The following is a 12373-nucleotide window of genomic DNA, read 5'->3' as shown; positions in this document are numbered from 1 at the left end:
ATTGTTACAAAATTCAACCCTATGCATTTCCCTGCCTACTGAAACATGCACGAAGAATTATATGCATTATTATCGAGATGGACTCAAAGGCAGGTAACAACAACAACAAATTATTATTATTATTATTATTAATCCACCTTTTCCCCAGACTGGGACTCAAGGTGGCTTACAGAATTGAAAAGAAACATAGATAAAATATGCCCTACAAAAAAAGCAACCACGTGTCTTTTGCTTTTTAACCCCCATGCAGAAAGCATTGCTGGTAATAAAATGTTAGGAAAGCTCACACTGCTCTGATCTACTTAACATTTAACATTTCAAAACTTGAAAAGGTTGCAAATTTTGATTCACACCCATCTCTGTTACCACTGTTCATGAGACCGAGGCTGCAGGAGCTTTTTCTGGAGACAAAAATTGTCTTATAGAACAAGTGTTACGAGCACAAGCCTGTTTTTTTAGTGAATTGTATTGATAAAACTCTGCTGTTAAGTCAGCAGCAAGAAAATTACAATTGATTTAGTATGAATGATTAAAAGTTTTCATTCATTATGAGAATCTTCCTAAAAACTGCCAGGGCTTCCATCAGGAGGGAGTCCCAAACTTACTGCACCAAAAGGGCTGTTTTTATGTTTTTATTAGTCTAAATTTCATCATAAATAGTACTTGAAAGAAGATTCAGTTATTATAGTAAATGGGAGTTTTCAAGTGGGAGAAGCCATTCTCCAAGTTAGTCTTGTCCTCATGTCTAGTTTTTTTGAAAAATCTATATACTGTATCTCTTTAAAAAAATTAACACTAACTTTTCTGGAAAATTTATTTCCAAACAGAAGGAATTATTGTAGAGTACAAAATATCAGTCATTTCTTAGATGGGCCGGACATGATTCGCAATCTTTTCTTGCATATGCTTTTCTGAGCAATAGCTACTCCTTTCATTTTCTTTCTATAAAATCTTGGTCCAAAATGTCTGTAGCTATTCTGCAGTACCATCTTGCATTATTATTCCTTCTGATTACTCTGAGAAAAAGTTCCTGCAATGTACTAATGGCAAAGTTTCTTTGTGTCTCCATGTGATTGCCCACAGATGACTGCCTATGGGGCTTTCCTCCACAAAGGCTCCTTCTGCAGAAACTACTTCAACATCTTGGACTTGCTGGTGGTTAGCGTTTCTCTCATCTCCTTTGGGATCCAGTGAGTGAGTTTTTTGGCTCAGAAAATCCATTGTATATGGAGAGTGGAGAAGGGTGGTGATGTGAAAGAGAAAGGCCATCTCTACAATACTGCACACTTCAGTCTAGCTGCCTCCTTATTCTATTGTTAGGTTTCACTAAGAGATTATTATGGCTAACTTTTCAGCTTCTTCCTACCTCTCTCATTTTCTTTATAAAATCTTATGCTAGGAATCCTAGCTATGTGTTGGGTCTTTCAAGTCTTGACCTTGATCCTTTAAAATGTTATGAATTAAGACTTGCATAATTTTTATATCCAATTTTAACAACCACTTTAAAATTGTTGGAGTAAATGCATAATTGTGTACAATGCAATTAAGAAGCCAGTTAAAGCTCACAGACTTCATTTTTTATAACCTAAAGGAAATGGACATTGTCATAACCATCACATGCTATCAGTATAAATATAGCTAGAATGTAGAGGAACAAATTCATCCTCTGGGGAGCACAGAATCTACAATTGAAGGCAGAACAGTGAAGATTATGAAGGCAGGAACAAACGGGGAAATATTGATTAAGTTACTTTCTTTTTTTTGGCTTAACTACAGGGACATGAAAAATATTAGCAGAGATAACATGACACAGGTAATCTGGCCAGACAGGTAACAAAATATAAAAGTAGAGAGAAAAGCCTATGAAAGGCTTTAAAGGTAAAGCCAAGGAATTTGTGCTAGATCCAGGAAGAGACAGAAATCCACAAAGGAGAGTATCATGCATGATTTGGACAGGTGCATGATTTGAGCAGCAGAGTAGTTTTCTTCCTTCCTTTCTTTCTTGCTGAGGGGACAGAGGGTATATGGAAGTTGTGAGGGAAGAATAATAGGTAGAACCAAAGAATGTTGTGAAACATAATGTCATTACTGAGAGGGTATTATAGAACAAGTAAATAGTTTTCTTCAGTGCACTGACTCAGATCTCATCAGCCTGTTGAATTCAGCTGGGACACATCTGCAGGGACTGATCACACTCTGCATTGAGATTCTGGTTACTTGGTGCTAGGTAGATACAAACTATACATTGAGTGGTGTCTTTAAAGGCATGATTCACTGGAATTAACTGACATACTTCTTTCTTTGAATTAACTTTTTGGTGAAGTGCTTTTTTTAAAACCCTCTTGTGATTACTGCAGCTTGGCATCATTTTTGTAATGTGTCCACCGTGCATTTGGTGGCCCATTCTGTCCAACAGAATCCTCCATTCTTTTACTCTGTCAGTACTGTATTCTGCATTTAATTCAGCTGCACGGTGACCAATAGCTCTCTTCCTTACTCATGAATGCAGTGTCACCATTAATTGACTTTTCAAAGATAAAAATTACTCTGTTAAGTGCAGAATTAAGGCATATGTTTAAAATAAAATAAATGTTAAAAAGAGAAATTGAAATATGAACAATTTTAACTCCTAAGTGCCAGTGTGGTTACAACTGCCTCACAATGAAGTAAAATTAACAATTTCTTTATCACAAATCCTGTACCATTCATTTATAAGACATCACTCCAGATTTATGAATGATTAGATAATATAATTGTTCAAGCAAATCAATCAAAATGCTACAAGAAAATTTATATTAGCTTTTTACCAGCACTGTCCATATGTTCTGAAAACTCTTCTCTCAAGTTGTGAGAGCTATAAAAGCAGCGGTGTAGTATGATAGTGGTGAATAGTATTTCCTTGAATGAGTTAGATCAGGGTTCAGATCCCATGAAGTAGTCCATTTCTCCACATGGCCACTTGTAATGCACAACGAATTCAGTCTTGCAGCCAAGACCAATTTCAGTCCACAAACAAGTCCAACAACAATTGTAACGTCTGATTTCCTGTGCCATTCTTCTCCAGGTCTAGTGCCATCAATGTAGTGAAGATACTACGAGTCCTACGAGTGCTCAGACCACTGAGGGCCATCAACAGAGCCAAAGGCCTAAAGGTAGAAGACATTTCACAAATATATTAGACTAGATGCAAACTTGCTCTGTGTGGTTTTAGGGGGTGGGTAATAGATGAACCAAGTTTCCTAAACTGAGTGAGCACCGTGCATCTCTGTGTTGTCTAGTAAACCTTAAAAGAACACTTTGACAGATCTCTGTGTTGTGCACAAAGAGACAAGGGCCAAGGGTTGATTGCCAGGAGAGAGCTGGTTGTGCCCTCCAGTGTGATATTATCTTTTCCTACATAACTGTGAATAACAGCCATTTATTTTGATGTTAGAAAGTAGAGTGGCACACTCAAAGGCACTGTTAGATTAGCCATTTAAAGCTAGCTGCTGCCCCCAGTGACAAGGATTGAAATTCAGATTTAGATTTCAACCTGTGTACTTTGTTCCAAAAAATTCAGTGGGAGCCACTTCACTCTGGTTTTATTCGTGACAATGTAATCTGATAATCAGCTTTTAATAATTTGACTAGGAAAATGCCCAGCACCTTGACATAAAGGTGTGGGGCAGATCTTTGTATTTTATGCCCAAGGCATTTCTAATGTACAGTGTGGAGCCCTTCTTCTTGTGATCCTGGCCATCTGGTGTGATGGGGGAGTATCACCCCCCCCCATCACCACACAACACTGAGCCATTCAAAATCACTTTTGGGACCCATGATAGTAAGTAAAGTAAGTCTAAAGCTCCCACTACTTTAATAGATGTGTATCCATTTGTTTAAAACCTTCTGTGCACACACAAATGTTAAATAGCCCTCCACCAGGGCTAGCCTGAAGAAGAAGAGCCCTCCCTCTAGTCCAGGGGTAGGCAACCTTTTTGAGCCGGGGGCCAGGTTGCTGTCCCTCAGACAACTGGGGGGCCAAAGCCAAAAAATAAATAATGAAATAATTTTTTAAAAATTTAAATAAATTAATAAACCGGGACAAATGTAGGACAAAATTTTCAAATGGTGGACACTTTTTTTAAAAAACTGGAGGACACACGAAAAAAATTGCTGATTTTTTTAAAAATGTTAATATAAATGCATGTTTCTGAGGCTTCTATAGACAATTGCCCCCCAAAGGCCCCAGCGGCAATCGGCGGCAGGAACAGTCTGAGGCCGGTCCCAAGGCCTCGCCGGGCCGCATCCGGCCCGTGGGCCGCAGGTTGCCTACCCCTGCTCTAGTCCATCTGCCTTGGCCCAGGCATCAGAGGGAGAGAAGAACCACTGGACCTCATCTCCTTCCCCACCACCATTCCCTTCTCCTTTTGTGTTGTGTCTTTTAGAACCGTCTTATTAAAAATAATAATTGTAAGCCGCTCTGAGAGTCATTAGGGCTGAAGGGTGGGGTGTCAGGAAAAAGCCACATGGGATATATAGTCACAAGAAATATAATATGTATATGAATGTATTTGAAAGTAACATGACACAGCAAAAGTTATTGAATTGTCACACAGGTGTTGTAAGTAATGTAATTAGAAGATCCTGAAAGCCAAGGACATATGAGGCAATGACAAAGTGAAAAGATGCAAATTGATATCACCTGAGAGTCATTGAGTGGACAGTAATGTATGATGCAATGTGAGGGCTAGATTGAGCCAAGTATGGTATGTCAATCATAATGTATGTACACGCCCAGGAGGTGGCAACTGTATAATGAAAAGAGAGACAAATGTCTATATAAGCAATAATGTATGGCAATACTTTTTGTGGGTATTGAGGAGTATAGTAGTGTGGGTATTGAGGAGTATAGTAGTGTGAGTTTTGTGAGTAGTGGATTGTTTTTGTGCATAGTGTATATATTAGAATAAAAGTAGATCTTTTATATAAAAAGACTACTGTGTTGACTGGTGTCTTGAGAGCTGAACAAGAACCAGCAGACTGCAGAGAAGATTGGAAGACATCTTCAGCCAATTCTCAGAGCTACTGGTCAAACTGGTTGTTCTTCCGCTGACCAGGGTGGTGAGAGTGAAAGCCAGGAGAAGAGCTGCAACTCCCATCATCCCTAACATAAATAATAGTAGTAATAATAATAATAATAATAATAATAATAATAATAAATTTCATCAGAATTTTTGAAAAATGGAAAAGCTACCTATTGTAGCTCAGTAATATTAGTAATATTAGATAAGTTCTTATACCTAATAGTCAGCAAGAAGACAGTCTACACACCATAGAATTTTCTTTCCCATTCCCAGACACCATGTTAATGTACAAGAAGAAAACAATATGACAAGATTACTGATTATTTCTTTACATCCAACTCTGAACCCATTTAAAATTAACTATTCAGCTTATTCTTGTTCCTGTCTTTTGTTTGCAGCATGTAGTCCAGTGCGTGTTTGTAGCCATCCGAACCATAGGGAACATTGTGATTGTCACCACATTACTACAGTTCATGTTTGCCTGCATAGGCGTTCAGTTGTTCAAGGTAAGCATCATGGACTTTGCTCTCTCTTTCTCCTCTTTGATTAGAAGGCAGAATTATTTGGAGTTAGAAAAAAGAATATGATGACATTTGTGTATGTGTCTTTTCTGGTGAGTCATGCTTTCTCATAATGTAACAAAGTACTCAGTTTTATCATCTTGGCTTCCAGGGAATATTCAGGTTTAATCTGATCAAGGACTCTTTTTTTTTTTTTTTTTTTGGTCTTTTTGTCTTTTTGGCTTTCTGCAATATCCTCAGTGCATTTTTCCAGCACCAAATCTCAAATAGGTTTACTTTTTTTTTCTGTCAGCTTTCTTCACTGTCCAGCTCTCACTTCTGTACATGGTAATGGGAAATTAAATAGCTTGGAAATTCTGCCCTGTTGTATATATTTACACTTAGGATCTTATCTAGTTCTTTCATGGCTGCCTTTCCCACGGCTAGTCTTCTTCTGATATCTTGACTGCAATCTCAATTCTTATCAATCTTTGATCCCAGGTATGGGAACTCTTTAACTATTTCAGTTTCCACATGATCTAGGTTGAATTTATGTAGATCCTCCATGGTCATTATTATTTTTTCTTTATGTTCAGCAATAGGCCCGCCTTTGCACTTCCTTGGGCCTCATTCCCACTTACAAATAAACTAGTTTGTGATCTGAATCGATGGATCAATTCGACAGCAGAGCGTGGTTCACACACATTGCTCCATATTATATAAAGCTATATTATAATCAATATCAAAAAATGTACCATCAAACTCAGAGCTGAAGAATTTACACTAGGAGATGTTTACTCCTAATAAGCCAGAGATGAACAAGTTAGTGCATCTCTGACCTTATAAGTCACTGCAGTAGCTTTAACAATATTCTGTGATTTTAGCCTGTAAAAAGATGTGAAGCTTCTCATATCTTCTTTCCCAAAAAAAAAAAAAAAATTATTCATTGGAAAGCAAATTATTTAAAATTCTAACCTTTTCTCTTGATTTTATTCATAAAATAAAAATAAATTATGCAAATTTATGCTTAATTAAGAGGACACAACCTAACATACTAAACAGTCAAAAACAGGCCTTGAATTCTGTAACTTAGTTTGGCATTTAATATTGAAAATAAGATCATCATAATCCACAGGCAAAAGTTTTTATGTGCATACAGTTACTAAGAATGTGCCCAGACTCTGAAAATAAATATATTACAAAATAATTATTGCTATCCACCTGAAGAATGCCCTCAGCCCCTACTGTGTTTTATTGCCCTGTTTAGGGCTTAGAGGTATGTTAGATCGATAGCAATATAAGGCAGAGTTAGGAATCATGTCCAAACAGGATGCAGTAGTATTGTGGCAGTAATTTAAATTCTTAAAAACTTTAAAATGTTGAGAGAGAGAAAAAATAAAAAATATAGCATTTCTTTATGAGGCACTAATTTAACCACAACTCAGTGCTCAGTAAATTAAATGATGTGTGATTTTTCTGCTTTCTTCTCCTTCAGGGCAAACTGTACAGTTGCAGTGATAGCTCCAAGCAGACTGAGTCAGATTGCAAGTGAGTTCATTATCAAGTAGATTTAAATGCTAAAAAACCTCACTATCTTCGGTGTATTTCAATACACGTCCCATTCTTTTCCTAACAGGGGAAGTTTTATCACTTACAAGGATGGAGAGGTGTCTCTACCAATAATCCAGCCTCGAAAATGGGAGAATAGTAAATTTGATTTTGACAATGTCCTCACTGCCATGATGGCCCTCTTCACCGTTTCAACCTTTGAAGGCTGGCCAGAGTGAGTACGCAGGGCAAATTCATGTAGTCTTTTGGTTTATTTTGCATGTTTAAATTTGCACCTCATCATAGTTCAACCCCATTTTTTAAATAGGAAATTACACCTTTCATAATAGTCACCTATAGAAGCATTTCTCTAGTCTGGTTCATTGTGCCAAAACATCAAAGCTTCTTAATGGCACATTCAGATGGTTGTCTTCCCATGCTTCTAGCTGACTGCTGTGGCATGCAAGTAGGAGCTCTGGACGCATCATGGAAAAAAGCAGGCAGCATTTTCTTGACCTGTGTTACTTTTCATGCTCTGTACAGCTCATAGTTCTCCCATTCTGGTTTCTGTCACCCTGAGAATTGGCAGAAGTTAAATGTAGACAGAACCACTCCTCCAGGCTGTCTATGCAGCCTTGCATTATAGCAACATATAGTCAGGGCCATCTGGAAATGCCCTTAGTGTCTGTCGGGTTCTCTCTATCCTTCTAGGCTGCTGTACCGATCCATTGATTCTCATATGGAAGATGTTGGCCCCATCTATAACCACAGGGTGGAGATCTCCATTTTCTTCATTATCTATATCATCATCATCGCTTTCTTCATGATGAACATCTTTGTTGGTTTCGTCATCGTCACTTTTCAGGAGCAAGGAGAACAAGAGTACAAGAACTGTGAACTGGACAAGAACCAGGTAATATATGAACATTGTGTGATTAATAGAGTGAAAAATATTCACTGGAACAATGGCTATCAAAAAGAAATTTTCTAATGTGTTAATAATTTATAGTTTTGGGGGTAAATGCAAAGTTCTGATGCCACATATCTATACCTAGAATAGACCTGCTATTGCCAGAATTTTCACTGAATGTTTCCCTTGAAGACTTTTTATTATTATACATTACTAGTAGTTATATACTGCCCTGTTTGCCATAAAATCATCAAGGAAATAAAACTAAGATAAGCAATAAGCCTATCACAACAAACAAATAAAAATTAGTAACTATTAAAAACAGTTTAAAGACAACACACGTAAAAGACTTGTTTAAAGAGTCAACAAACCAAGGGTGGGTGTGACCATCCCACTGTGATGATATCTCCTATCCACCACTTGCCAATCCTCCATCAAATCCCTACACTCCTCTATAATGTAATTGCTGCCACCAGAATCCAAACTGGATTAAATTGCTCTAAGTTCTGTATGAGGTGGTTCTTTGTATAATAGGTTTAATGTTACCATAATACAGGTATAATGATATGATGACAAGTACAGTTTATGTTAAACAAATAGTATAATGGTGTGTGTGTGTGTGTGTGTGTGTGTGTGTGTGTGTATCAAGTCGACTTATGGTGACTTCATAAAATTATTATTATTAATATTATTACTCACCATTTTCCCAAAACCGATACTCAAATCAGCTTAATTTTTTTTAAAAAAAAGTACAATTAAAAGCATACAAAAGTGCTACAATAAAATAAAATAAAATTATTCCAATATTAAAACAGATAGGGTTTTCTTAGGCAAGGAATACTCAGATGTGGCTTTGCCAGTGGTTTGGCAACCTCCCATCCAAGTACTAACCAGGACTGACTCTGCATAGCTTCCAAGATCAGATAGGACACACACACACACCATTATATTATTTGTTTAGCATAATTTGGCGGGTTACAGACTGCCCATTTGGGGCTGGCTGTACCCGCCCCTTTCCCCAGTGTATCGGGGCCTCAGCTGCCAGAACGGCAACCACTGAGGCCCTGATCTGCCGCTTTTCAGGCTGCGGGGAAGCGGCAAAATGCCGCTTCCCCGCAGCCTGAAAAGGGGTGTCCTTGGGGCTTCAAGCCTCAAGGACACCCTGCAGCGGCGGGGAGGAGGAGAAAGGGGCCGCTTGGCCCCTTTCTCCCTTGCTTCGCTGGGCGCAGCCGTCTGAAGGCTGCGCCCAGCGACGCAAAGCGGCGCCGCAAACCAGCAAGGAGCTCCGAAATGGAGCTTCTTCCTGGTCTGTGCTAAGGGCGCACTAGGCGCCCTGGCGTGGAGCGAGGATGTCACGTCCGCGCTGCCCCATATAGAGGCAGTGCAGCCGTGACGTCCTCATGGCGGCGGCCGTCTGGAACGGCCGCCATCATTTTTTACGCGCAGAGTGCGTATTAGGGTTAGGGAGGGGCGGAAGCCCCGCACCTCCCTAACCCTAGTACGAGCTCCGCGCATACTTTAATGGCGGTGTGTAACCCGCCTCAGCCACTTTTAAAAAACAATTTGAAAGAAAGCTAAACTGACTGTTTTCTTCTTCCCTACCTGCAAAGTTTTTTTTCACCTGCTTCAGAGGAGAGGAGCTTCTATTTTGGAATTTTCTAGTTGCATCTAAGCCTCTCTCTCTTTTTTTTAATAGCGTCAGTGTGTAGAATATGCCTTGAAAGCCCGTCCCCTTCGGAGGTACATTCCCAAAAACCAGTACCAGTATAAAGTGTGGTATGTGGTGAACTCCACCTATTTTGAATACCTGATGTTCATCCTCATCCTGCTGAACACCATCTGCCTGGCTATGCAGGTAGGTCAGAAGTCGGAAAGTACTGTGTTGTGGCTTACAGTGTTCCATTCAATTCAAAATAATGTATGTGATAAATACGTTGCTTATGTTTCTATTAACTATTAGACATCAAGCAAATAAGAAAAAGAAAAGTAAAAATTAATCAATAGATTATAGAAGTCAGGAGGAATACTTTGCTGCAGAAGAGAACCAAAATTCTATGTCAAGACAGATCACCCCCATTCCATAAGATCAGAATAAATTGTGTCATTTTGTTCAAGTTAGAGGCAAAACAGACTGCCCCTTTGTGCTGCCTTCCAAGTGGCTTGAGAGTGCAGCTTTTACATACTGCATGCCCCCAAGCTGCCCGAAAGCCACCCTCACCAATGAGACATAGCCAACTGTCCAATACTCCAGGTGTGTGGCACATACATGCCACAAGCCACCAGGGTGCAGGAAACCAGCTTGAGGCTCTGGAAGAGCCAGAAGAGCCAGTTTTTGCTGGCCCAAATAGATCTTTTCTGTTCCTATTTGGGCCAGTTCTGCAGTGGATTGGCACGCAGCTCCACAGCAGCCCCAATTTGCTGTTTTTGGATGGTCCGTTTTGCTCCTTAGTTTGCACGCATTTTCATATGGTACATATACAGTTGGCCTCTACTAGTCTCAGGACCTGGTGAAGTGAATTTTTAGCTGTAGCCTAAAATTAAAAAAAAATGTGTGAGCCAAGTACACCTCCTTAAAGAGGAAATTCTGCAGGTGACATGCCACAACTGAGACAGCCATTTTATATCACCATATTTCTACTGGAGGGATCAGAAGCAGGGTCTCCCTGGGATAATGTTAAAGCATGGGTTCATTGAATTGAGCCTAGCAGCTTACAGAGGTGCTTTAAAAGTCACTCTCACATGATGCCATTTATTATTGCTCCACTTAACAATATGGTAGGTACAGTCTGCATCAGCTATGGCTTCCAGACAATCTACAAGGGTAGAATGGACTGTAGTAATCCAGTTGTGAGGTTATTAGAACATGCATAACAGAAGGTACACTACCATAGTCCAGGTACAGTCATAGCTAGCAGATATGCTAGAGTTCAGTATAAGCGCTCTTGGCCACTGAGATGATCTGTGCTTCTAGTGACACCTCTGGACTGAAGAGGACCCACAAACTATATACCTGGTCATTCATGGTTAGCATAACCCTAGGCTGCCTCCCTAATTTCTTGACCTGAGAACCACCTACAAACAGTTTCATCTTGTTTGTTCTTCAGTTTGTCAGCCTTTATCTACCCCAGTGTTTCTCAAATTACCTGATGAGGTAAACAGGCAATAACAACAACAAAAATCCTTAGTGTACCAGTCACTAGAACCAATTTGGTTTACAGTTTGACACCAGTCCAGAGACCACATCTAGGCTGTCATTGGCTGCAGCCATTTGTCCAACAGTTGCAAAACTGCTCATTCACACAGAATGGAGAGATGGAGCCTGACGTCATAAGCAACTGGCCCCTAAACCCCATATGACTGTCCCTGTTTAACAACAGGGAAGAGAGAAGTGAACCCTGTTTTGCTCTCTAGTATGAACACTGCAAGCAAGAGTGGAACCAGACCAATACGGTGTTTCCAACTCCCATCCACAGAGTTGTTCCAAGAGGACACAGTGGTCATTGATGATAAATGCTGCTGAGAGATTCAGGAGACTCAAGAGAGTGGCAATATCAAGTGCCATTTCTAACCTGGTTTTCAATCAACGTTTTCAATTAAAGTAACCAGGGTTGTCTAGGTGTTCCAGGGCTGAAGCAATATTGAAATGAGCTTAGATAATATGATGATGATAATGATAACACTACCCTGGTATATAGGACTCTTTGATGAATTAAGAACATTGTGCATTTTGTATATTTGAAACGAACTGTGTGAATTTTGGAAGCCCCATCCAGACTGTAATAGTTAATAGTATCTCTAAATTATGATACATAGAAAACCATGTTCTCAGTATTAGTGTCATATGTATCTCACAGGTCTTTTGAATGTAATGAGACTTTTTATTTTAGAGTCAATTCATTAAACGATAAAAGAAATACAAACAAAGAAGGGCATGGGCCAAAAGAGAAAATGAGTAGAAAGGTGAATGTATGTGTAATGCAAACAATTCACTTTTCAAAATGCAGAATGGTATGGCTTTTTTTCAGCACTATGGCCAGAGCTGCCTCTTCAAAGAAGCAATGAACATTCTCAACATGCTCTTCACTGGCCTCTTCACCGTTGAGATGGTTCTGAAGTTAATTGCCTTCAAACCCAAGGTAGGTATTGTTGATCAAGATTTATCTCTGGGCACCAATGGATCAAACGGAGGACAGGAGGATATAAAAATAGCTAATAAACCCAATTCTATCCCCCATTCTATTCTATCATCTATTCAGGAAGTGCACTTGAGCAGTTGTTGTCTGGAATGGAGTCTCAATCTGTGCTTGGAGGAGCCTACCACTCTTGAGTTGACCATAGAGACAGAGGCAGCG

General features: G+C 39.4%; 1 protein-coding gene across 7 annotated transcripts in view; it reads left to right on the top strand.

Moving 5' to 3' along the window:
- The window catches only part of CACNA1C (calcium voltage-gated channel subunit alpha1 C), a 527437-nt gene that overhangs the window by 412694 nt on the left and 102370 nt on the right, over window positions 1–12373 (top strand). For all 7 annotated transcript variants that reach the window (XM_042470414.1, XM_042470413.1, XM_042470415.1 and 4 more), the window contains exons 22-29: window positions 1084–1190; window positions 3065–3152; window positions 5462–5569; window positions 7059–7111; window positions 7200–7346; window positions 7823–8024; window positions 9718–9876; window positions 12047–12157. In XM_042470414.1, coding sequence (XP_042326348.1) covers window positions 1084–1190; window positions 3065–3152; window positions 5462–5569; window positions 7059–7111; window positions 7200–7346; window positions 7823–8024; window positions 9718–9876; window positions 12047–12157 — 975 coding nt within the window. The remainder of the gene's footprint in view (window positions 1–1083; window positions 1191–3064; window positions 3153–5461; window positions 5570–7058; window positions 7112–7199; window positions 7347–7822; window positions 8025–9717; window positions 9877–12046; window positions 12158–12373) is intronic.

Source organism: Sceloporus undulatus, chromosome 5, assembly GCF_019175285.1.
Source record: "Sceloporus undulatus isolate JIND9_A2432 ecotype Alabama chromosome 5, SceUnd_v1.1, whole genome shotgun sequence".
NCBI lineage: Eukaryota > Metazoa > Chordata > Lepidosauria > Squamata > Phrynosomatidae > Sceloporus > Sceloporus undulatus.
The sequence above is the reverse complement of the archived record's forward strand: the minus strand, read 5'-3'. Positions and strand labels throughout refer to the sequence as shown.